The 27,448-nt window shown below is 41.6% G+C and overlaps 1 protein-coding gene across 6 annotated transcripts in view; it reads right to left on the bottom strand.

Moving 5' to 3' along the window:
* The window catches only part of LOC146550228 (forkhead box protein J3-like), a 67,294-nt gene extending 42,640 nt beyond the window's left edge, over window positions 1–24,654 (bottom strand). For 4 of the 6 annotated variants that reach the window (XM_085260065.1, XM_085260069.1, XM_085260068.1 and 1 more), the window contains exons 1-3: window positions 24,228–24,654; window positions 15,182–15,305; window positions 14,376–14,862 (exon numbers count right to left, since the gene is read on the bottom strand). In XM_085260065.1, the coding sequence (XP_085116191.1) occupies window positions 14,376–14,741 (366 nt within the window). In that variant the 5' untranslated portion in view covers window positions 14,742–14,862; window positions 15,182–15,305; window positions 24,228–24,654. Of the gene's footprint in view, window positions 1–14,375; window positions 14,863–15,181; window positions 15,306–15,399; window positions 15,638–24,227 lie in introns of those variants that run through there. The other 2 variants (XM_085260067.1, XM_085260066.1) reach the window with 2 other exon arrangements.
* Window positions 24,655–27,448: the final 2,794 nt, after the last annotated feature.

The following is a 27,448-nucleotide window of genomic DNA, read 5'->3' as shown; positions in this document are numbered from 1 at the left end:
AGCAGGTCACATAGAGAAGAGCGAAGTTACATAAGTGGTAGGTTTGGAAGATTTGGGTCATGCCAGCAGAGTTAAATGCAAAGTGGTAACATTAGATGGCATTTGCTCAACAGAATTGAACGCTCCTGAGAAGAGATGTTTCATAAAGGTGGAAACAAAACTTTTTAATATTTTCCTGCTCCCCAGGTTTCCTGCTGTAACAATCTTTTTCATTTTATGCACAGACACTGAGGTGAGTTATAGCTGAAGCATTAATGTGCACACTAAACTAAATGATTCTCCATCAGGTCTGCAGTTTGGGGAGGGTTTGATTACAGTCACTAAAAGTTTACAAGACGACATTTAAAAAATGGATGAAATCCAGCATACTGAGACACTGAGGCCTGGGGAAAAACTGTAGATCTTTACATTTTTAGTTGAAAATACATTCATTAATGTGCTTCAGCAGGCTGTAGTACAAAGCCTGGGAAAGCTCTAATAAGCAAGGTATAAGTCCCACAGAAACCTCTGCTCATCTGTTGTTGTCTGCTGGGAGGCTGAGGTCAAAGGCCAAAGGGCCAAGGGTATTTGCTGGCCAGGGTTTTAACCTATGGCGGGAGCTTAGTCGGTCTGATGTGCACACACAAATGCAATCCCACACAACAGTATTCACGAGAGTCACTCCCATGCCCTTCACAATGAATGCATTGTTGTGTCGGAGAGGTACAGAGGCACAATCAGAACCACAGCTAGAGAAAGAGTGAAAAAGGAAAGAAGCCAGAGCAGGAGAGGATATTGGGAGAAAATAAAGAAAAGAAGAGATTTTTATTAACTTTCAGCTGAACACATACAGTGAGGGGGTAAAATGTAAGTTTTGAAAGTAAGGCACAGGAGTAGAAGCTGGGAGGAGGGAGAGAGCAAGAGGCACAAAGAAAGAAAGAGCTGAAGTCGGCTGGATGAGGGAGTGTAGGGTACAAGCGCACACGGACAGGTGTCTTAGATGTGAAAGTCTCCTGGGTTCTGAGTATCATTGAGACACATTATATCCTGATGGTGACGGAGTGACAGCCGCTCGGTGAGTATGCAGGGCTGAATGCAAGTCACTACTTCAAACTCCATCTGATACATATTCATTTCATTTGATGGACTCTTTCCCCACCCTCTTCACTCCCTCACTCAAGTACTTCACACAAGTCATCTATAAGATGAGAGGTATGCGCGGCTGTGCAGCGTCTGCTTGTACACAAGTGTGTGCGCCTGAGTGGGTGTGTGCATTTCAACGTTTGTTGGTTCGTTCGTCTGGATGTAAGCGCGCGCGTGTGTGTGTGTGGGTGTACCTGTGCACGTGAGCAGATATGCATGCACCTGTTCATCTGCGTTAATGTGTCTACACGTGTGTGTGTGTTTCCAGAATGTAGCATAACCTGCTTGCTTGTGTGTGATAGAAAGAGAAGGAGAGGGCCTAAGTGAGTCTGCATACTTGTGACTCACACACACAAACACACACAAAAAAAAACAACAACATCACAGACAAGGTGGAAGCAGGGTTTCTGCCGTCTCTGGGGATCTAGCAAGCTGCTCCAAAACAATAAAAATATTCAAAAACGCAGTTCATCATCCCAACCAGCAGGCCCAGCTTTGCCACATCATTTTGTCTAGAGTCATTTTAGACACAGACTGCTTGGATGCCCTTAGCAAGTTGCAGGTTATACTAATCTAGTGTTGCATTTCCAGAGGCTCACATCAGTCTGGTTTAATTATTGCATCAAGACACGCACTTCATCTGCCGCTGATGCAGCTGACTGACTGCAGCAAACCCAACACAGTCACCCCTACTCAAACAACATGGATCTGCACCACTAACTTGACAAAAGGCTTAATTCTCGGATGCTTTCTGTCATATTCCAGTTCAGCTATTGCTGATGTAAACCTGCTCCTGCTGCACACTGAAAGCTTACGATTGTGTGCAAGCTGTGGCAAAAATGCAATAAATTCTTACCATAGCATGTTAGAAATATATTTGCTTGAAAAAACGATTTCACTTTGCTGCTTTAGCCCTCCAATGGACTGGCAACCTGTCCAGGAAGTACTCTGCCTCTCACCTTGTGATAGCTAAGATGGGGTCCAGCCCCCATAAACCTGAATTAGGTAGGCAGTACAAAAATGGATAGACGGCTCTGTCTGTTCTTCCGATGCTGTAGCATCAAAGATGCACGAAAGCCTAAATAAACAGAGAATATGAATAAAAGATTTGGTCAGGGATTCACTTGGTGCAAAACTTCACGAATCAGGGAATTTTACCAACTTGGAATCGGATCTGAACTGGAACAAGTTATCAGATCCCATATCTGCTGGTTGGATTCTTTTTTTATTGTGGAGGAGCCTCAGGAAATATAATGACTTTGCAATTGACTAGCAGAACCTCATTAGTACTGTCACTCTCCAAAAAGTTCAATCAGAAAAATGTCTATGTCTATGGTATATGTATGTGTGTAAACCACATTTTCAGAAAAGGTTGACCTAAGAGCTTGAAATCAAGATCACCAGGATTCAATCTCATTTGAGATTTTTTAGTAGACGGCATATGTGGTATCAATTTAAAAAATCCTATGTTGCCTTGGTCTCAAGTTACCACATTCACAAACTTCGGTGTCCAGCGGAGAGATGACATTTACTCAGGTTATTTGTCTAATACTAAGATTTGTTCACTAATCTGAAACTTTTAAATGTGACAAATGTGCAAAAAGCTGAGAAATCAGGAAGGGAGCAAATACGTGTTTTTACTCTGTCATCAAAGCAGCACTTAATGGTCCTTTTTAGTCTTGTATTTGACCATTTTTCAAGTTAGACATGACTTGATCCTCGCTATCTAACCAGTTGAAAAGGAACACGCATGTTTATTAGTTCTTGAAACATTTTTTTCTTTCCTTGTCTTTGTTAAGCCGTTCTGCCACTTGACTGCCAAAGTGATCAGCTGAACACCTTAGAGACACATGACAGACACAGGTGCAAACAGCAGTGTGTCTCAGGTGTCCAGCCATGATCAGATCACACAAGACACATTTTAAAACCAAGTGTTTACAGGGTCTTTGATGAAGACTGTAGTGGGAATTGCAGAAGAATGAGCAGAAGACTAATGTATTCGATGCTTATCTGATGCCAAAACACCTTCTAATATTCACAGATAGGATTTTACAAAGCAGGTCGGTGATTATGGTGCTACTATTTTATCTTTTTTTCAAGAGATAAACAGCAGAAATACTCTACAACAGTAAGAGATCATCCCAGTTTTCCCAGCCTTTGTCCTTCCTGTGTCACATCAGCAGGATTTCTGCTCTCACAACTAATTTAGAAAGACAAAATTCTTTCAGGTGTAATTTTATTATAGTGTTTCAAAAATAACACAGAGACCAAAGTAGGTCGCAGTGGCAGACTTCCTGTTGCTGATTGTTTCAAGCAGAGGGCTGTGTGCGAAGTGACAGCTTCTGTCACCAGCTTTTCCGGGAGAGGAGGTGAGTGAACAGGGAAGGAGGAAGGAGGGGTAGGAGGACAGGCAGGAAGGAGTGCACTGGTTGTACTATGCATCCCAATGCCGTTTGACAGCCGCCCTTTTCTATCATGCTTACGTGAAGAAATGAAGGCTATTCTAGTCTGATTTCTAAACTTGTTAATTAGGTGGGTTGTGTTGAGCTGTTTGGGAGGTTGCGTGGTTCATGACTACTGAAACTGCAGTGGATTTCCTGTGGGTATAGATAATATCCACAACATCCATCTAAATTAGTTTTTTTCCCTCCTTTTTCTTTAGTTTTACAGATTTTTAATCACCAAAACGTGGTGCCTTTTCAAACAACATCCATCTAAATTACTTTTTTCCCCTTTTTTCTTCATTTTTTATAGACTTTTAATCACTCAGATATGAAGCCTTTTCACAAACTATATTAATCTGCTCAGACACCGTCCAGAACAGTGTAAAGGCCATGTTTCTGGTACTGTTCAGGCTTTCTGTGATTCACGTGTCAATATAACCAATGGCAGATTGCCTTGAGATGATAAAATAGAGATCAATGCCACGCGGTTATCAGCACTGTTGCTGTTTTATGATCTTTAACACAGTTATAAGCCTTGAACAAATATATTATGTGGTTGTTTATTGAGTTTAGAGCTTTAATAATGTAAGATTTTGTAAATAGGCACAACTCCTGTCAGACTGTTTAGCAAATACCGGCTGTAGTCTGCAAGTTCTTGTTTACTGATGCAAAGAGAAGCAGGAATCTAGTTTTTTTTATTCTTTTTCCGATTCAGTGTCACTCCCTTGTACATGAAAAATTATTTCTGGTTATATGTCAATGTGGCTGAAATGGACAGGACCAGATTTTAGCCAAGTTTTAGATAGACAACCTCACATTTGTGTCTAAAGTATTTTAGCATGCAGAGGAGTTCATGGTTAACTCAGTGGATGCAAGGTGTTCAAGCCCAATCATCACTCTTCCATCACCGTGCTTTACAGTTTGTATGACTGTCTGTATGACGTTAGTATGACGTGTGCGGATATGCTGTGGTTGTTTTTCTCCAAAAGATCTCCACCTTGGCCTCATCTGTCCAAAGGACATTGTTCCAAGAGTCTAGTGCTTTGCTCAGATGCAACTTTGCAAACCTACGTTGTGCTGCCATGTTCCTAAGACAGAAAAGACTTTCTCTTGGTAACAATTCCAAACAACTCATAACTGTTCAGCCTTTTTCTAAATGTACTGAAATGAACTTTAACATTTAACATGCTGAGGCCTTCAGAGTCAAAGATGTACTCTTGGGTTTTTAGGAATTTTTCTGAGCACTGCATCTGACCCTTGGGGTGAATTTTCTGGGACACCCACTCCTGGGAAGATTGTGGCATGCAGCTGAATGCTCCAGACCAGCAAACTGGCAAAAATGCTAATTTATACCAGTGATCACACTTGCTGATGATCAATTAATCACATGCATTTGATTAGCAGCACCTGGCTTCCATTTACCCTCTTAATTCATATGGAAGTAGAAAGAGAGTGCTGAGCTTTTCTACGGGCCTGCAAAGAATATTATGAAAATGGTTTTTTTTTTCAGATTACTGTACTGAAATTTTTTTTTACGATTTTTAGCTTTTAAGAATGTTGTATTTTCATCTACATTAAAGTTAGGTAGCTTTTATTTTCTCCCTGAATACCTCAGCTAAAAAAATCTAAAAATAAAATTACTAAATCTGCTTAGGCTGACACCGCTGTCAATTTCATTTGAATGCCTTTTTATTAAAAAAAAAAAAAAAAAGCACCACACATGTATTATTTGCTAAAAACTGTGCCTAAGCAGGGCTGCTTTAACTTTGGTAAATCAGAAAACCATCAGCCATTTGCTTTTTTTTCTAGGACACGCTTTGACGCAACCCAGGGTCTGATAAAGAACAGGCTCGTGTCAGACAGGAAACAAACCCCATAACTAGGGAAGAAGCTCATTCTGTGGTATAACTGTTGCATTCCAAAGTGCTAGGGAAACCGGCCTAAAGCCTATTATTAGCCATATGGAGAGTGCTGCAGGCCTGACTGGTTAGAGAGGGAAACACAGTGTTGGATGAGCGCCAAATGCTCGAGGAGATAGCAAGAGAAATTCCTGGCTTTTAATTAAGAATTTAATAGTGAGACTCATATTAGTGATTAGTATGTAATTAAAAGCTCTAGCAGTGTTTCGTACACAAGTATAATTAATAGCTGCATCTATGCATGTGTGCGAGTGTGGACACAGCTTAAAACGGGAAAAAAAGCTAATTATCTTAGTCTGCCTTTCAATCAATAGCAGCAATTTATATTTAAATACAACTGTGGTGGAAGTTTATATATATTATGGCTTAAATCGTCTCATAAAAAGAACAGGGGCTAGGACTGCTTCACAGCTCACCATCAAAGCTGAACTGTCAAAGTCCAAGTTAAAGGAACATATTACACCAAAAATAAATAAATAAATAAATAATAATAGCTTTGCAAGCTCCTTTGACAACGATGACCTGGATGACTGAGAACTTTCACAGACACCAAAAATAAATAGTTTTTTTCCCCTACATCAGGGTGAGTTGCCCATCTAAAGAAAACCTTGGAAGCAATGTCTCTTTCCAAAAATCATGAACTGATTTCTTAAAATAAAATAATAATAATCATATTAATTTTTTTTTTCCAACCAAATAACACCCAGATAGATAAACAGCACTACCAGGCAAAAAACACCTAAACTTAACTTTTCGAGTAAACTATCCCTTTAAAAGTGAACAATGAACTGTGGCCACAACTGCTTGTCATTAACTTTAACAGCCGACCTTTAACAGAAAGAGGAAGTTAACAGCATTTGTTGCATGACCGCCGTTTTGCTCCAAGCAGTGATGAGAGACCAGCCAGTTTAGTAGGGCAGTTCCCACGGCAACTTGCTCTAGTCGTGTTAAAAGTGAGTCTGTTAACACTAATTTAATTTATTGCAGTGCCCCACAGTGGTCAGCCCGTGCTTTTGTTCTACTTTGGTGTCAACGCAAAGAAGAAACTCATGCAATCGAACACCATTCAGGAGTTCAGTGGGATGATTCAAATAGTCTGTCCTCTTTTTTTTCCTCTTTACCAAATGGATCTGTCAGGATAATGAGGAGTTTAGGTGTATTTCTGTGACTTGAAAGTATGCAGCGTGTAAATGTATACACAACTGAAACACAAAACAAAATTCTCTGCATCGGCCAATGCACATTTATTTCATATTCTCATATATTTACAAGAGATTGAGGTGTTTGTTTTCGTGAAATGATACGGTTTTTCCAGTTTAGAGAGCTTAAAAAAACCCTTTTTAAGAGTATTTCATACAATAAAAAAACTGCTGCCTTTTTTCCCCTCTCCCTAGTAAAGAAAACGAGAGCCACTGTCAGCCTTTATTGTTTTTTTCTTGTAAGGTTAATGAACACAGCGCTCAAATTTCAGATAGTTACTGCACTGAAGCGTATGCATACCTATACTGAAGACTGAACACTACATGGTTTATTACGATAGCTTAACAACTACCGTTGCAATGCACTTCCCTGTGGCTTAAGCCACTTCATGCACGATCACTGCAAATTTCCCATAAGACATTACATTCTAACAACTTCCTTGAAGCGAAAGCCTCGGCCAGGAACTAAAGTAACACTCCAATGCTGCTTCTCTCATCAGTTAACCATGAGCGCAGAGCATGCGGGCCCATGCACTAACATTATGATGCAGTGCAGATGTGCACAGACACACATCTGTACAGCCGACTGGTTTTACGTGACACGCAAACTGAGAATAGTAAGGTACATGATTAAGGTAAGTAAGACACAGTTCTGTAGCTCTATGTCGCTTAGTAATGTGGGGGAGAAACACACAGCGGCTGTAGAAACATATCCAACCCTGTACACACGTACCACTACACCACTGGAGCTGTGCAGACACACTGACTGTACAGTGACAAAAATGGAGATGTGCTCATAAGATACAAACTTAGGTGCTTCAGTGCACCTACAGCAACAAAATGACTCCCTGCAGCCAATGACAACACTGGAGTTCCTCCACATACTTAAGTACTCTTGACATCGAGCATCGACCTTCACTGCGCTCAGCCGCAGATCTCCCTTGGAGCAGGCATGAAGGGACGGGACTCAGAATAATGGCCTGGTGCTGATTCATATCAGGTGATTGTCTATGACATACAATGTTCAGCCAAAGGCCACTGCGCCAGTGCTGCCCTTTACAACGTCACATTAGGCCTTGCTAATTTGCAGCCAATTAGCCTGGCTGCATGCGAGCTAGCCTGAGGCCACAGGGGTTGCAAGAGAGCAGGTGAGTAAGTGCAGACTGCCATTTGGTGAAGGTACAGGTCTAGGCGGCATTTCTTAAGCGGTGAGTAATAGGAAGACCTTCACATTTCAAAGATAATATAATGTTAAGATGAGGTCTGAGTAGGTCACATTTTTCTAGCATTATATTCAGAATACAAAATCATAGCGAATACAGAAATTTACTTAATAAATTCCATTAAAATAAACAAAAATATACAAAAGAAAAGAGGAAGGGCCTTTTCTGGTTCTTAGAGCAATCTTAATTTGCTTGTTAAGTCAGGACCGCTATCATCAAGAGCAGATTTCTATCTGAAGTAACTTATATTTGCCAGCGTTGACCTTCTCTGTCCTTCCTTGTGTATGTGCAGAAAGCTGGAAGAGGGGGTTAGAATCAGCACGCAGGACACAGCAGACATGCTATGTTAACAACAGATATGACATGGATTACAACGGATGGGGTGGGGGCGGGTTGCAAAGCAGCTTGCCAATCCAACAGGTGGCAAACTAAATATGCAAAATAGTGTGAGCTTTATCATACAGCCAACTGGATGTGCAGAAAGTTATCATCTGAGCTATCAGCCTGTGTGAACTGGCTTTAAGATTAGCTGGTCTGCCAGTATAGTGCCATGCTTCATGTCTGGAAACCATAGATAAAAGATAAACTACTTCGAATGCCATGAAGCTTTCACATGCAACAAACTGCCCCAGCGAACACAATGAAACATGTTCCAGTTTGATTTGCTCGATAAAGACCATAAACTATTAATCCACTATCAAAATGACTTATTATTTGACTAATCCTTTCAAGATTTAACACAAAGAGAGGAACTTCATTATCCACCGAGCTAGAAAACATTATTTTGTGGGAAAATATTGTGAGGAAAACAACCTCTGGCAACACAAATAAAGGCAGTGCAATTTAAAAATATTCAAACTGCATAAAATGAAAGCTAATTAAGATAAAACAAAATGCACTAAATAGAAAACACTGTGGGCCACATGTTGAAGGTCAGCAGTAAGTTTAAAATCCTGACTGCACAGCTTGACCTGATGGCCAAGCGGTCAGGGCGCACACCTCGTGATCAAAGATGCCCTCAGCAGCTGAGTTGCCCATTGCCTCTAGTTGCTGCATTTCATTAACTTGCTCTCGTTCCCATATCTATCTATCTATCTTGGAATAAAAAAAAGTATTTAATTACAGATGACTTTACTTTTACAAAGTGAACAGAGGCAAAAAGGCAGAAGAAAAGATAAAAGAACTCCTGTGTGGCTTCGGTTTCCTGCTGCGTAGTCATTATGAGTTGTGGCAAAGGTAGATTCAACAGTGGAGGGACACGTGGGTGTGAAAAGGATGCGAGGGGGCTACAGAGGGCATGGGAAAGTAGAGCAGTGTAGGGTGTGGGACGCAGGCAGGGAGAGAGGGTGAGGCTGGTAAAGATAACATAAGAGAGATAATGCTGTTGCAGTGATACAAAATAATATGACGCAGCCTGATGCAACACCGTTTGCATTCCCCTCCAATCTCCACTCCAGTTTATTCCTCCGCTTCCAAATAAAAAAAGATAAACAAAAATACGGAAATGCTACGCATGCATGTTACACAAGCTGAATTTAGAAGCTTTAACGAGGTCTGTAAACAAATCGCTTATGCATGCATGTGCTTTTTAATTTCATCTTTTTTTTTTTGATTACACATTCTCAATCTCCTCCACAGCTCCAGAGGAAGCCTGTCATCATTACTTCTCAGATGTAAAAGAGCGCTCCATTTTTTTTCCCAGCTAAGACACAAAAATCTCATGACCTTGGAAATTTACATGATTATAACAGCGAATTATTCCTCTCTTTAACGTGCTGCATTCGCAAGCATGGCTCGAGTCTAGACGCCACACGTATGACAATCTCACGGCGGTCGACGACTGTATGCTGAAGTTGGTAAACGTGTTTGCGTTTGTGATGTGCGGTGTGGTGTGTTTACGGTGTGTATGGCTGTGTGTGTGTGTCCTGGTTTCAACTCTGCCGTTCTTGCACTCTCACATTATCATACAGAGCAGACGGAGTGCGTGTGTTGGGTAGTAAAACTCTCCTCTGCTCTCTGACAGCACTCCCCCCTACGCACACACACACACACACACACACTCACACACACCTCCCATCTCGTCTCCTGCTGAGCTCCCCGTGTGTAATCTGTAGACTGCACACGTACACTGCTTACCTGAGTGGGACTCTCTCTGCAAGTGTACAAGCTTGTGTGCGTGTGTGTATCTGTGTGCGCGCATGCATGCACGTGCGGCAGAGGGTGAAGGAGACGGCAAACACGAGAGACCAGGTATGAGGTGTTTTCTGAAAGCTTGGCTCGGTACATGCAGAAAACACGCTTCTTGAGAGCGAGCGTTTGCAACGTGTGCACGAGCGAGCCCGGCACTGTCTGCCGAACGTAGCTCCAAGACAATCCTTGTGTCTGTCTCCTACTGTGTACAGCTGACAGCAATCACCTGAACTGGAATGAACCGGACTTACGTAACTTTCCCTGTGAAAGCCACGGCTGGCCTGACAGTGAGGAGTTGGGTCATCCAGGAAGCAAAAGTTTATAGCCATTTCCTCAAAGATGAATATAGGGGGGGGGGGGGAAGAGAAAAAAAGCTTCATCGTGGTGACTTACATTTACATCTATAGTTCTAATCCATCTGCAGGTTGATGATTTTGAAATATTTTTTCTCTTCTCAGACATATCAGAGTTCAACCAGCGTACTACAAGTGGCTTTCTGGCCCTAAGGTGATCTTATACTGGACAGAAGCATCCTCATTTGCAACAATTAGTTGTAAAAAGTTGGAAAGTGATTTGATCAGCCTACTAATCTCATTATCTGTCTTTACATTTGTTTTAAAAATTGCTAGAAAGAACAACAAAGAAGTAAGAAAATCCTGATAACAATGACATAGCGACACCATGTGTTTTGTTTCCTAGCAACAAGAACACAAGCCCTGGCATGTCTGAGAGCCAGATCAGCTTGTCAGCTTCCAATGGCAATTTAGTACCTAAAAAAGGGAGCTACTTCAACGTCCTCCAACAAAGCTGAATACTTTGCAAAATGTGCAATAAATATGTTCTCAGTGGAAGTGGAAACAACAAACCTTGAGGCAAAAATATAAAAAACGTTGAGCACAACCAGCCCAAAAAAGCATGTAAGCAGATGTTAGCAGCTATTGATGTGCAACAAAACTAAATAAATAAATGTAGTGCTGGCTACTTGCACTCCAAATGATGGTTTCCCATCATTTTTACGAATTGTGCAAAAAAGGAGAGATTTAAGCAACTGGTTAAAAAGTTCAGCTCAACGTTCTCAGATAGAAAATATTCTTCAATTTCAATTATATTGTGCAGGTGCTTGATGAGATACAAGGTTAAAATCCTTTAGTTTAGCAAAAGCAGTAACTAAAGTGTGAAGCACTTGCATTATCTTTCACTTGCGGCTGCTTTTGTGCTTACATTTACTTTATTCAGTGTCACAACTATTGCACTATGAAAAGGCCATTCAGACACAACGCGACAGCGACACTGGTGCTCTCTGAAATCCACAAGTAGTGATACCAATACTTTGTTTCTAGCCTTTAACATCAGCATGTAGCCCACTTAATTGTGCTATATAGATTCTTGTTCTGGAAATAAAAAAATATACTTCAAACATGCACTATAACAAAAATGGCGGAACCTTTTTATGTTGAGCGCCAGTGCATATAGTACATTTGATTGTCATCAATGACAGCAGCTCATTTGAAAAGAAGGATAGAAAATGGCTTTCAAATGCTGCTGCCAGAAAGCAGCAATCCACTACAAAATGCTGTTCAGTATTTCCCCCCCTGTATCTTCATAAATACAATTATCTCAAATTTGTATATTTTGATACAATTTTGAGGCTACATCGCTCACTTCTACGAATAAGTAGGCAAATTGTATGTCCAGTGATGAAGGAAAGCTAAATCATTCATTGCTAAATGTAAATAACATTAAATATGATTTGGTGCACTCATGTCGGAATATATGCGTGCTCTTTTCCCTTCACGTTGAAAGCAGGTGGACACCGATACATTTTTTAGGCAGAAACTCCTTTTTCTTAGAGAGTTACAATCATGCTCATTTCCAGATAGATAGATAGATACATTACTGATCCCACAATGGAAATTGTTGTGTTACAGCAGCACGATAAAGTGTAAAAACAGTATAGTTACAGGCACCTTTTTAAGGCCTTATGCTATAAGCTGCAGGAATTTATATATACAACAGTGATAAAAAATGAAGTTAGTTAAACAACAGTAAAAGTTATTTTCTTGCACTCAACTTGAGTCGATTTGGATGATTCACAGTTCAAAATAATCTCTATATATCTTACACTCGACCTGACTACAACAACTCCTTCTTGCTGGCTTCCTCCATATTTAAGAGAATTCTTTCTTTGATTGGCAGCATGTGAACAGCTGCCAATCAGCAGATGGATGAAAAGAGTGAAATGCAGCGTTACGTTAGCTAACATAATAGTCTAAAAGTCTACAATATATTTTATTAAATCGATCTATACTGACAAATGAAAACACTGTGTAGTTTTATAGAGCTCTGGCCTAGAAAGAATCCAACAAAACTCTGGGTTATGTGTCTTGCAAAAAACTCCCTGCACGAGTGTAGTGAACAAATGCCAGAACGTGTGAAAAGGAAAGCGCAACGGCATCAGCATAGCGCCTTAATGATGCTACTAGAATGCAGCTACACACACAAATCAATGAATCTAGCTGTATAATTACGGGATACTAAAACATACTGGCACTCAAATACAACCAGCAGGAAAGGCAGTCATGAGCTGCAGCGAGAGAAATCCTGGATGGTCTCTATAACCCCCGTTCTCTCTATCCGAACAGAAAACTAATTGATTGAATCCTGCTAACTGGTAAGAAGCTCTTCCAACACAACCTGGCTTTTATCATAACCTTTTTGTCTCCGTACCTGGCATGCCTCCGTTCAGGGAACGGTGTGCTGAAGATTATAGACGGGGAACAGACGCGGGGAAAAGAAGAGAGGAGGGGAGTGAGTGAGTGAATATGAGAGTGAAGGAGAATAGGGGAGAGGGGGTTTGGTGGAGAGCAAGTGTTTGGGAGATGAAGATAGAAAGCGTAAGACTGAGAAATAATGAGAGAAGAAGAAAAATGTTCTTGCTCTCAGAGAGATGAATTGGTTGATAGTTTGCAGACAGCCTTTCCAGTGTCAGGAGAAGGACTATATCCATTCCCTTCTTTGCTAATAAGGCAGAGAATCCCCAAGACACAACCGCAGGGATCTATTCATTTGTCTCCAATAACACAGCCACCTTTCTGCTCATATTAGCCAGGATTTGCATAGCTACATTTGCATAAGGATTTAATAATGTCATCTGAATGAGACGAAATGCATCTGTCAATCATTCTTGGTTCACTAACAGGGTTCTGTGCTCTTCTGGGTTACAACTGGTTCAGGGTTATGCATTCTGATCACTAGCATTATGAGTGTGTGAGGATATGGGTGTGAAATAGCATAGAAACCTGAATTAAGTATCCAGTTTCCGTTTTCAGTCCAATCTATTCCCCTACAAATCCCCTAGCAAATCTAGGTTTAGCTTAAAATGTCTAAGATGTAAAACATATAATCGATTCGACTGATATAAGATACAGCATTTAAAGAAGCATGTTGGACTGATGCTTAATAGAAGCGGGCAGTATTCTGAGCTCTAGAATAAAACTACAAACTTCTACCTGGAGGTTTATTTTACAGCATCTAACAATGACCAAACAATGTCGATTATCTCCAGTCCTAACAGATGATAAACTTCATCAGTGTCTGTATATAAATCTTCAATTTGACAGTTAATCATTTAATCAGTTGAATAGTAAAGGAGGCAAACAACTAAAATCGAAAAATAAATGTAAAAATGCAAGAAAAGTTTTGCCGTAAAAAAACAGCCTTGACTAAATGTCAATACATCCATCTAACTGTACTATAGAGTTTAAATAAAAAACCCCACAAAAAACTAACACACTGGATAGTGTGTATATATACAACATTGTATATTGTCGCAGTTCAAGGTTGTGGAGTCTGCCTACAGATGATTCTGAGACAGGAAAGACCGGAGCTTGCTGGTTAACAGCGAATGAACCTTTAAAATAAGAGGACGAAGATTGTTTAATAGTAAATCACTGACCATGTCGTTGTCTTGAATGAATGAAAAAGCTAAAATAAAGTACACTTCGATGAACCACCCAGTTTAATCTTTATACTAGGCTGGTGATGTACCACATGATCAGACCTGGAGCATTTTTGGATCCTTTCAGCTTCGCTATAAATTTGACATACAAAGATGCTGAAAGACAGACCTAAATAAATCATTGAATAAATAAAATATTACAAAACTGTTAGCCATCATAATTTGTGAAAAAAAATTCCCATTCTGAAATCAGACTCACATTAGAACCAGTTCACCTGCAGACAACAAGAACAAAACACAGTTTTTATATCCTGTCCTACCTTCCATCCGCTGCCTGCCTCTCTGTAGTAAGGGAAGTTGTCGCAGATCCACTGGTAGATCTCGCTGAGGGTCATCCGTTTGCGCGGTGAGCCGTTGATAGCAAAGGTGATGAGGCTGGCGTAGCTGTAGGGCGGTTTACCATCTCTGTGCTGTGCTGCTTCCTCTTGGTCCAGTGTGGTTCCTGGGTCCAAATGTACCATTTTCTTGCCAGGTCCGTGTCCGTGATGGTGCCCGTGGTGGTGGTGGTGCCCGTGGTGGTGGTGGCCATGGTGGTGTCCCGTGTCGGCCTTCTGAATGGCTGCCCTCATGCCGAGCTGGGGAAGCCAGTCCATTGAAGTAAGGCTGCTCTCCAGCTCAGAGGTCATAGTGTTTGTCTTGTCAGGGGTCAGGGGTCAAAAGGGAAGATGCACGGCTCAGGGACTTGGCGTATGGAGGATCTCCTGTTGGCTCACTGAATGGGTTCTGTGCAGCAGTCTTGGCTCAAGCCTAGAAGAGCAGGAGGTTTATTTACTATGTCTATTCATCTCCTTTAGCTGGAGCAGAAAGAACACTTGGCAGACACACACAGATGTTAACTTGCAGAATATTCTCCGCATACAGTGCAGCGCTGTATAATGGAAAACTAAATATTTTGGCATGTTGCTCACTTGTTCTGTCACAGTGTGAATAAATATGATATGCACCGTGAGCTATGGATATGAAAAAAACAAACAAACAAAAACTTTAATCAAATTGTTTCATTGCATTAATTATACAGTGATAAGCAAAGCTGCATGGGGGACTAGGTAAGAGTTAAGTTTCTTACTCTTCCCATTCCTTTCCATCTTTCTTTGGGCCACAGCATCTGAGGAAGTCACCGAAGTGAAAGGTAGAGCTCGTCCCTCGTGCATGTTCACAAGATCTTCATTTAGCCTCTGTAATGGCCGCTGCTGCAACGTACAAACACAAACCACACAAGACGGTGAGCTTGGACTGCCAGACATCCTTCATAAGATATTAATATCGCACAACCGTTCAACTGGCCTCGGCATCTGTCCAACCCGATTAAAACTCTTCTCTCTTTTTCTCTCTGTGTTCTGTCTATCTGGATTGCCTCGCACTCTCATTCCCTCCAAAGTGGAAATGGCAATTGGATCTGCCGAGTGACTAAAAGCTGGGGAATTGTTTTCACAAGTGCCTGCCAAATGGGGGGAACAGCTCGGGAGGAATTCCAACCCTCTGGAGGAGCCGAAAGGCTCGTCCCCTTCCCCTCTCTGACTACCCCTCCACACAGACACGCGTACACGCACGGAAACACACACTCGGTGTTCTAATTCTCCGACTCTCGACGTGTCTCACTCTTCTGTCAAGTCCACAACCACCCCACTGCCTCCCCCCTCAGGGTTTCAGGTCCTTGCCAGGCAGACCCAAAAAATGAAACCTCAATAACCCTCAACATTTGATTTTCGAAGCTATTTTTAGAGCAACACTGGACCTAAAACTGTACCTTCTGTTACACAGAGACTGAACTATTTTTTGGAAGTGGGCACTTTGAGCGTGATTCAGGACAAAACAAAGGGAATCATTTGGTACACCCAAGAGAAATTACTCACCAATTGTTCTGTACTTCAATCAGTCACAGAACATTTGTAGATTTGTCACTTTTGGGCTGAGAATGTCATGTAACTGTTACTCATCACAGGAGTGAAGATGCTGCATTCAAACCTCGCTCTGATTCAAGATCAGTTTCTTGTTTCGTGCGAGCACCAAGAACGAACGACATACGCTCTAAGGGATACAGGTAAATCTCAGAGGCCCAGAGTCTGAATAGTTAATAATGGTTGGATGAATTCAATCTCTTACTAATACAGAAATCTACAGCCAAACCTTTATCAACATCCTGCGAAATAACCTTCCAATGTCCTTGAACAACAAAGAGCCCACTGGCCCACGCACAGTCTCCATTCATGCTGTATATAATCAAGGTGGGAGAACTTCAATGAGCCTGCCTACCACCACAAACGTACAGACGAACACAAACCCCTCTGTCTGTCTTTTCACCAATCCCCCTGGAGAGCAAAATATACAAGGAAGAAAAAGAAGTGAAATGCCCAGCTCCTGCAAAACCCTGCTTAATTACACATGGAAAAAAAATACATATTTAGCACCAGACTCATCAAGCTAAACAACCCAGGCAAGGGGTGGAGGGGGGGGACTAGTGCAAGGAAAGCGGCACTGACAGAAGAGATGTGCCCGATGAGGCTTTTTGCACAAAACTACCCCTGTCCCCCTCCTCAAGGCCCTGCCACTGTGGGAGAAGCTTCTTCCAACCCCCTCTTCGAAATCCCAGGAAGCTATCTTAATTAGTGCACCTTCTTCTTCTTCTTTTTTTTTTTTTGCTAAAGGGAATGTAGCATTACTAGTTGCAGTGGTGCAGGGTATGTGGGGAAGGGGGTGGTGACACACAAGACACAGAACAACAAGTACTTATTTTCCCCTCATTAAAAAGGAGGCTCAAGCTGCAAATCAGCCTGCCACAAGCCTCGACCTGCCGTGGCTGCTGTTGTTGAGAAGTTTTGGGAGCGTGGGCTGGCTGCACGGTGTAGCTTCACACCGCTAGCATAGTGAGGTGTTGGGATGATGAGTAATAGAAGAGAGCACAGAGAGAAGACTTGACTTGGCTTCTGGGGAGAGGAGCCCTGCTGGGCGGGTAGACGCAACCAATTACCTAGTTGGCTCAGTCAACTGGGCCCACGGTGACTAAGCTAACCTCAGCACTGTGCCTTTTATTTTATGATATCGACTGTGTTTCACAACAGGGATCAAGGAAGAAAAGTGATAACTGGAGAAAAGAGATCTCAGTCACTGTATATCTCTGCAGATCAGGGAGACATCAGCCTTCTGTAGAAATACACTACACTACACCAAATGCATACGTGTTTGAGTGCTAGACTCTATTAAAAAGTGCCAAATACGTTATCAGAAAGGACAGTTTATTCATGACAAGTAATTGTCCATGGTTTTCTATGTTGAAAAAGCAGTGCATACTTTCTAAAATGATGTACAGTGGCAGAGTTTGAGTATTGCTAATGCTCCTTTGGTTCAAATACTTGAATAAAACCCCCCATATAGTTCACTCATGTCTGCTGTTTGATGATGGCATAAAATTTTTCAATAGAAAAAGCACCCCCCCCCCCAAAAAAAAAAAAAGGTTCTTCTTGTTGCATTACTTCGAATGCGGTGACTGGGCAGTGATGCAAACAACACAATTCCTGCTGATACTTGTCAAAACCTTACAAGGCTGAACTCTGCATCCCTCTTCAGGAAACATCAAAAACAACATACAGACAAGATCTATTTCAAAGAGACTGTTGTTGAAGAGGAAATAAAGGTGGCGATGAAATGAGAAGATTCTGGCAGAGGATCACACAGAAACGGCACGGCTTCATTAAACAGGGTTTCAGTATGGTTGTGCATATTCAGAGACAGAAGCGGTTTGCATTACGCTTAAAAAACAAGATATTTTAGATTTCTTATCTTTCACCCATCAAAGAACAAAAAAAGAAGAATGTAAAATATTAACTTTCTTAGTGTGACAGTTGTGATATATTAGTTGGCAGTTAAAGAAGAGATTACAAGCATTTTTTTAAAAAAAAAAGCAAGGATTTAGACATTTATGAGCAAGAAATCTCCTAAGAATTTAAACGCATCACTCTCTGCACTGTGGATAGAGCTTTCATGACTGTGAACATTGTCCCTTTAAAAGAGTTGAGGGTATGTGTGTGATTGAATGTATTCACCCATTAGACTTTGTAGCTGTGATGCACTCACTCAGCTGTATGCATCACTAACAGCTAACAGTCCCCTGCTGCTAGCAGGCTTTTAGACTGAGAGAGGCTTTACAGTTCTGCATTTTAATAGAGAACTTTGAATGGAGTGACGGGGGATGGGTGAGAGAAAGCGAGGTGGGCTGGGGGGAGGAGGAGGGAGCCAAAAGGAAAGAGGCATCAAAATATTTTCAGAGGAAAATGAAGTAATGACAAAATACCCACCCGGAGCGTGCAGAGCAGAGGGGGTTTCTGGGAAGGACTGCCTTGGCAAGGGTAAGGCTAATGTGTCAAAAGAAAAGTCTGTAGGCACACTGAGCGCTGTCATGTCTCAAAGTGTGGGCCATTCAAAGGAAGAAGGAAAAGGTCCAAAAAACCCGTATTGAACATCTTAATTACTTTCTGCTTCAGCACAGAAAGCACACCCCTGAAAAGGTTCAATTATGAGATATCAAGGCAAATCAGATGCCCTCGCAGTGGCTGTTTCCTTATCCCTCAATGGAGCTGGGTTAAGCAATTATAACTTGATACTGTCTACTTGTTTTTAAAAGGAGACCTGGAGAGGCATCGATGTAACGCACTGTTACACAGTGAGATACATTGAGTCTTTAAAGAAGAGAGTGGTCAGGAAAATGAAAGTTTGAAAGAAAGAAGAAGAAGAAGAAAAAAAGTGGATACATTCATACCAAGGATAATAATTTATCCATAACAGAACAACACTTTAATCATTTTTTTTCTCTGGGTGTGTGTGTGTGTGTGTATGAAACCTGCTGGCTGGCTCGTGTCAACCGAGTCAATCCGGTGGCATCGCTACTGAAACAGAACATTACTGACTCACACTGTTTTTCTCAAGTCTGAAAGAAAACCTGACTGAAAGAAGGCAAGAAAAATCACTAGGTTCCACTGAATCCCTCAAGGCCTAGAATAAAATATTTAACTCGCTAAGCCCACACAGAACATTACACCTGAAAACATCTGCCAAGGTAGAGGGAGTTAGCGACCCAGAAGACTTACTAGCACCAACTAGGAAAGAGCTATCAAAATTCCAGATTCTGACAACGGCAAAGTTAAAAAGGCATATTTTGTCATAAATAAAACATAGGAGTGCAGCATTTCGGAAAAATCCCCCAACGAAAGGTCCCGAGAGAGCGATGGGATGCTGTTTGTGAACTCACGCTTCGCACAGTAAAGAGGGCTATAGCACTGCGTCACCACGACTCAAACTACATTCCCACATCCAGCCCTATTCAGCGAGGACTAGTCCTCTTTAAAAATTCATTAATTTACAGCAAAAATAGATTAAAGCGCCCAACTGCACCAACCTAAAAAAGTTTGGCTTGTGAATAGCATTAATAATGGAAGCAAGCATCCAAAAACCTAGAGGCCCTGGCTTGGAGGCATGGCTTAGGTTTTGTTGCACTTTATAATGGAGAGTCATTTACATTTTTAGAAGTATTACAGCTTTTTGATGCTTGTTTATAATTGCATTGTTTTACATGCAAATTGGCTAACAATTGTTACTCATTAAAACCTAACCAGAGTAGCAGAGCGCTCTCAGCTTGTGCAAGATGCAAGCTTTACATCAGGTTAGCAGTGGAAGCTTTGCATCTCTCGTCTTGCAGGCAACGCTGCTGGCGAGTTCAATCCAAATGACGGCCCTTTAAAAGTGATCATCCCCTATCTTATCTTTTACTTATCTTTCTTTTTTCTTTCCCCCTCCAAATCATAGCAATGCTTTTACTAACAGAATCAAAGAGGATTTTGACAAGATAAAAGGATTTGCTACATTCGAATTCAAATTATGTGTACTTTCCTGGGGACATGACAAAAAATCACAGTGACTGGGAGCACTCAGGGAACTTAGAGGGACTTAAAAAGAGAGAAAGTCTGCTCTAATGCCTTGTCGAAAATATCGCCTTCCCAGCCAGACGACGGAGACCGCCGCGTTAGATTGCCAAACATCATCTGCGTAGATATGTATATCAGCCAAAACATAAAAACAACTAAAAGGGGAAATGAACAGCTATCAAGTATGACTAATAATCATCTCATTACAATGCAGCGTAATGCTGGGAAACCTCAGTTCCTGCATTCATGTGTATGTTACTTTCAAATATGCCACCCACTTAAAAATGATTGCAGACCATGCTCCCTCCCCTTTGCTACAGCAAAAGACAGCACATCAGCACATGACGCCTCGCCACATCGGCATAAGAGCTCAGAAGCGGCTCAAGGAACACCACAGAGACCCCGAGGCTTTCAAAGCTCCCCAGATCCAAATCAGATCAAGCAGGATGCTCAGGTACAAGGCTGATGGGGTGGTGGGGTGGTGGTCACCCCAGTTTTAATCTTGTGGCTAATCAATGTATAGCAGCCAGGGCATGACGCTTTTCATATCTACGGGTAACATCGGGTCATCTAAACAATCACTTTAATTATTTAAACAGTTGATTATTGATTTGACCGGAGGTAATTAAAGTGACCTGATGCCCTAGTAACGCAGTAATGGCCTGGTAATTACAGAGGCAGATTAAAGGGTTTTCTTGCTAAACCAAACGAGACCACCTCCTCACCTCTTTTAATAGCTACTGCCACGCTATCTTCGAGCAAGGCAGCTAAATTACAACCCCTCTAGCGGAAGTGTCCACGATAAAGAGTGGAAGATGGCTCTCAGGGATCAATCTGTGTAACAGAGGAGCGTGGGTGTCTGTGTTTGCTAAAAGCATATTGTTACTTATTAAGTTCTTCATTAAGCAAACAGATCTTTCCAGGGTTAAACACCGACCGTCTTTAACAGCACATGTGTAATAAGGCGAGCACACAGTGTGTCTGCTTACAGGCGTCAATGCTGCTGTAAATTCAGGCAAAATATTTTTCCACAGCATGTCAAAGAGATTGGATTTTACTTATGAGCTGCAAAAAAAAGAGAAAAAAAAAGACTGAAATAATGCGTGCTAACACTGATCATGCTGGGTTTAATCAATAAAGCAAAACTCTATATGAGCACCGCCCAGGCACCAGGATGCTGGGATTGATTCTACACCAATCTGCAAGAACAATAAAACCACCTGCCTCATGCGTAAAGTTGCCGCTTGTCCCGACACAGCGTTTCCCACAGATTCTATTTGTGGCAGTAGCAGCGGGGCTTTTCTTTTTCTGTTAATGCATTATTAATTAATAGCGCATATAAGGTGCCTCTCCGCAAACACTTTAATTGCCGCTTTCTGACAAATAAATATCGAAGCAGTATATTTAACTGCCTCTCCAGAGAGCGTTTCATCCCACTGACAGACTCCCAACTCTTCTGACTCCAGCTGTCGATCGTAGTTCTTGTTCTGCTTTGCAGTTCTCCGCCTGCAGCAGACTCTGGCTGGTGTGGCTCTCCAGCTCGCAGCAGAACAAGGAGAACCATCGGCTGCGGTCTAAGATGGTGGAGTCGGAGTAGATCTGACCGCAGGACAAACTTACTAGAGAAGCTGAATGATATCGAAGATGCCGCAACAGCGACATCATCACCCTGATGGTAAGGGGAAAAAATGAAATGGGAAGAACTGGTTAGCAGTGACTGAACTGTTGAAATCAGAGCAGTGAGTACATCACAGATGGTGGTTTTCGGTGGAATGGATGACAAGATTCAAATAAAAATGTTAAGATGAGACAAGATTCAACTTAACAGCCCACTTTGGACACGGAATCTCTTGAGCTGCCCTGTAATGTCTCGCAGCCGGATGTGGGGCCTCTCCATGATTTGCTCCCCAACATCCCGCTCACCCTTGATGGGACTGGGACCTCCATTTGGGATTGGGTTGTGCTCTGGGCCGACTGTGCTGCTGGGAGAAGCGCTTGCTGTCAGGGAGAGTCATCACTGTGTCGCAGTGGTCGGTCTGAAGCAATGTTTAGGTGTGGGGTATGTGTCAAAGTAATGTCAACACCAGGAGTGCCAGGACTCAAGGTTTCCCAGCACAATACTGCACTGCGATGAGTGTTATTCACTTTTTTCTGTCAGCAGCTTTAATGCTGAGGATGTGTGTATGTGTACTGTAATTTTTCTTTCTTTCTTTTTTTAATTCAACAGGGTGACGCAAAAAGACCAAGTGTAGGTTTCTTAAGAGATATAAACTGCTTAACAAAGCCCACTTTTGTCGCAAATTTGTGGGAAGTTCTACGTCTCAAACTCCATCACGTTTTAATTGGGAGGCAAATCATTCTTGGCAGACACTGAGAAGAAAGCCTGGCTGCTCAACACGTCTTGTGAAGTCACGCAAAAAGAATATATTACAAGTCATAATGAATATGCAGACAGACAACATCAAAATTTTGACAGGCAGATACGATTTGAAAACTGGCATATGGAGTTCATCTTTATCAAAGAGACTGAAACGCCTGTAGTGCATCCACAAATAGCCCGTTAATTCAACTTTCAAAAAGTCATTACTACACTCGGTTCTTGGCATTGCATTTGCTGACATTGACGATAATTACAACGACCTTTCTGATGATAAAACACAAATCAGTAAAACATTATGAAGGGTTCCTTCTCGCCACGTTTCATGAGATTCTGCATAACGTTTTAATGAGGCATTTAGGGGTCTATGAGTGATCTACTGAGAAAGTCTACAATGGCAATCAGCAGTGAGTGTGGCAGCTGTTCAGCAATTAAAAAGCCAAATTACCCTCAATCAACACCATTTACAAGCACAAGTAAATCTCAGAGCAAATAATGATGAGAGAAATCTGTTCAGACAGCTCTCATCTTGATAGGAATTAGAGACGCATCCAAATCAGGAGCAGGGCTTTCTCTCTCTAACGCTTCCTCAGTCTGTCACACGAGCACGCGCGCACACACACAAACCCCAACTCCCCTTGTCTGAATATTTTTGGCGAGATGAAGTTGTATAGTACTGGCTAGCTAAAGATACTGCAGTATAATGTAAGACAAAGAGTCCTGTCGGTATTAGACGGTTACCTTTGATGTTAAAGCTATGGTGTCTTCATGGGCAGCCTATAGAAAAGAAATCCACAGTGAATGAGCAAAACTGGACCATCACCAAACTCAGCTCGCTGGAAAACTAAAGAAAAGTCATCTGCATGCATGGCTCAAGGGCAGCTGTGTCTGCATCAGCTAAACTGTTAATATCTTCAAGTAGCTCAAATCATTTATTTTAAAGTATTCAGTAAATTCATACTCTCCCTCTCAATATATATAAAGTATATATCAGGGTTAGGTCTTTTTTTTTTTAAGTCTTAATACAATATACATTAAATATCCTTAATACATTCTCTTAAACTTGACACGGAGAGGCTCTGAAATCCACGACCGAACAAAGACATCAGCATCTACAAACACTGACAGACAGCTTCTTACTGACACACTGCCAGTGTTCATATAATCTAAACTTTTATAAAATACCTCACGCTGTTAAACAATGCCAATTACAAGGAAAAAGGCTCATTTTTCCTTATACTACTTTTTCCTTCCATTGTTATGTGAGCTAGAAGATTAATGTGTTTTGTTAATGCATAGCTGATTCGCTATTATATATATTTATATATCAAACATAAAGCAATTGAACTGCTTTATGGATAGACAACTGCATCACTGTGGAGCTCAGCTTTCTGTAAGCCTCTGCTGCGAGGCTTCATGCTTCCCCTGTTATCACTTCAAAAGTCTTTTATTTTAAATCTCTGACCGGCACTGTCCTCCGCGTATTGCGCGTCCCGTACAATTCACTGCTTGGATAATTGTTCCATTAAGCACCACTTTCCTAACAGTCTTGTAAGCAGACAGCCTGGCTGTGCCGACGGTAGCATCGAGATAATAACTTAGGGAAGTTGACTTTATCCAGCAGACGTGGTATAACGGCACAATGCAACGCTTGCATGCATTCATATTGTCACAGACAGCGAACTTGTCATGGCCTGCCGTTAAGTAAAAAACAAAAACAAAACAAAAACCGCTGGCTTTGAGCACCACCGCTGTGCGATCATTTGTCACAAATCCTAATGAGCAACATATTCAAACATTCTTGTGAACGGACTACTCACCGTCGCACGCGAATACGAGAACCGGCTCAATTTGTGCACTCTGCTTCAAGCAGCTCCAGACGCTGTTCTGCACTTGAAAATCCCCTTCGAAGACAGACACACACATAAAAAAAAGCTCCTGTGGTGCCTTTGCGCTGTCACTCTGGCTGCGTGCGCACGGCGCTCTGCAGGCGTCAAACTGACCGCTGCTGTGGTCAGTCGACAAGTCAAGACTGGAGGACTCGACCCGCTATTCGCATTTGCGCTCATCAACGCAAAGATCCCGGGTCTCAGTGCTCCGCTCGGCTGCTAAACCACCGGAACTACTTCCAACGCCAGCCGGAGCACGTTGAAGATAAATTCATGCACCACAATAGGAAAAAAAAAAAGAAATCAGATCTATTTAACTAGTTCCCGGTTTTAATATTAATGAGATTCCGCCAGGACATGCCTACCACTGCTATGACTAAAATAAACGCCTAACATATAATTAGAATAGACATATGATTTTAAAAATAGAAGCCCACTGTGCCGTGTATATTTGTTAAATGAGCCTGTTATTGTGGGATACAGTTCTTATCGTTAATACAGGAGCACGCCAGTGACTTTGACGCTTGCATTCCGGTTGGATACAACTAAAGAAAGAGGCTGCCCGCACCTTCCACACGCCAAAAAACTCCAAATTATCTTAGACAAGCAAACATGCTTCAGTATGTTTCCCTGTCTACTTTGTGGCAGTGCAGGAGCTAGATAATTGCATTTAGTGGCGCTTCAGATCACGCTGTTCTGCTCCAGAAACAAATTTGGGGCTTTGTGGTCATGTCTTATCTGTGATAGGTATTCCCCAGTTTAGACTGGATGCCGATAATTTGTTGAGTATGAGAAAGGCTTGCATGCAGGCACAGCGCACCCACCTGGAGAGGACAACAGTTAAAGCAATTTGTTGAAACGGAATCTTTTATACCTATATATACATAATTATATGTTTGCCATCTTTTCATTCAAATTTCAGTTTCCTGCTGCTATGTCGTTGTGTTACGCGTATATAAGTGCAGATACACAGCGATTACAAGTTACACAAATGATTTTCTACCAGCATCCCAACATGTTTGTTTGAGACATTGCCCATCAGCTGTGCGGTCACATATATGTCTGTGAAGGTTCTCAGTCATCCAGGTCATCGTAGTCACATATACCTCACTTCTGAGACTCAAAACACCAGCCAGGCTTCTTTATCACTGTGAACAACGGCTTTATCTGTTACAGTACATCATGGTATTTTCCATCAACTGTACACTCTTGCTCCCTTATGGACACTGCGAGAGTGATCAGCGCCGGGCTTATAAACGACTCACTGCTGCACTCCTCTGGATGATGGGGCTGATTGCAATGGTTGATGGGATATTTTGTCAGAGCCTGGGCACTGTGAAGGAGCAGCGGCTGTACACTGTTGCCCTTTTACTCCGTATATCTGGATGATAGACAGACAAATAGATAGATAGATAGATAGATAGATAGATAGATAGATAGATAGATAGATAGATAGATAGATAGATAGATAGATAGATAGATAGATAGATAAATTAATCGAATGTAATGTGTTAATCTACCACCAGAGGGCTCTCTATCCTAAGACAATGCGCTGCAATAGTTAAATAAAATAGATGTATTTATTTATAGATGTATTTATTTTTCTTGAAATATATATATATATGTGTGTGTGTTCCTAAGTGTATTCATTTCATTAGCTGTGCCTAAACGGCGAGCAGACCAACCGCGTGGACATGACCTGTGTATAATGTGAAGTTCACGTATCCTTCTCGCTTACTTTAATCCATTGAAACATCTCTCTTGGTGTGTCCCTTACTTCAGATTTCATCCCAGATATATTTCATTTATTTATTTGCATTAACAAATGAAACCAGATTTCACAGTAAATCTGCTGCGGTTAATGGTATGACAGTTAAGGTTGGATGCTGGTAGGGAATACGTCTGTTGCTGACTGCGCATGGGATGTGTCTGCCACGCTGCCTTCCGCCTACTTTGTGACGATAGGGCAGCACGACTGGCTCTACCCGGTTTGATCCTGTTGGCTCGCCGTTATTGTGCGCTGTGCTCGGGGGAGGCTGAAAAGGAGATGAGGGGGGGAAAAGACCGTGCCACTTCTTTCTTTCAGGATTAATGTCTGTTTCTGCCTTATTAATATGGTTGAATCATGTGGAATTCATTTATATAAAACATTCTACTAAGAGGGGTAGAAATTTTGTATAAAACCACTTCCTTGCCCCAAATTCTCGAGGTAAGCTAATATATATGTGTAAGCACACAGGTGGATAATCAATTTATGTGGAATAATAAGTTTAAATTTGGTTACGTGGCATAACGGGGAATTTATTAACAATTATAAAATGGTGTGAAGTTTTTCTATTGTTGAACCCTGATTTTTGTGTCACTGGTGTGTGACGTAACCGGTGCGTGAGGGGTTCTCGCGAGAGCAAGCCTACATCGGTTCAGCTGAGGAGGAGAGCTCATGCTGCTTCATCTGTTGGTGAAACTTTGACATGTGGCCAAGAAAGGACGCTGAACTGACGCTGTTAGCGTTCCTGGTTATCTTTAATATTCACGCGTTTATGTGACGTGCAAAGAGATTTAGAGCGTTTGTCGAGAGCCATGTGCCCTCATAGAAACTGACGAGGAAACACGGATGTTAACCTTTGACGACCTTTGGTTATCATATGTTTTGGGTTTCCTAGTATTAAACAGCTTGATTCTCTGAATGACTGACCAGACGATTACTCAAAGTCTAACTGGGTGTGCTCTGTTTCTTTAAACTCATCACACGTCGTTATGTAACAAACAGTAAGGAAAGGAACGTGCTCCAAAATGCTGAGAAGATCATGCACAGCTTTATTCCCACAGAGCCTCGATCACGTCATGGCATCAGTGTTCCAGCTGTTTGCCACCGCGAAAAGAGGGTGGTGGTGGGGGGGAAATTATATATTGATGTATTGACACGCCACTGTGTTCTTATAAAGATCATGATTGCATTTTTTTATATATATATTCACTGTTACAAGGTAAAAAGTATGCCAAATTATCTGTCCGAGGTTACTGGTTACAGTTTGTCCGTGTGTATAAGTAATTCTCACTGAATTATCATCATATTTAAGTTTGTTTTGTTTTTAATTTGGGGACTTCTCGAACCCTTTTTGCAAACCCCCCCTTTCTGTGTTTTATTTAAA

This window comes from Mchenga conophoros, linkage group LG20 (assembly GCF_057382185.1).
Source record: "Mchenga conophoros isolate Kocher_MC1m ecotype Shallow Benthic linkage group LG20, M_conophoros_male_GT1.1, whole genome shotgun sequence".
NCBI classification, from domain to species: domain Eukaryota; kingdom Metazoa; phylum Chordata; class Actinopteri; order Cichliformes; family Cichlidae; genus Mchenga; species Mchenga conophoros.
Note: the sequence above shows the minus strand (reverse complement) of the source record. Positions and strands in the feature narration are given on the sequence as shown.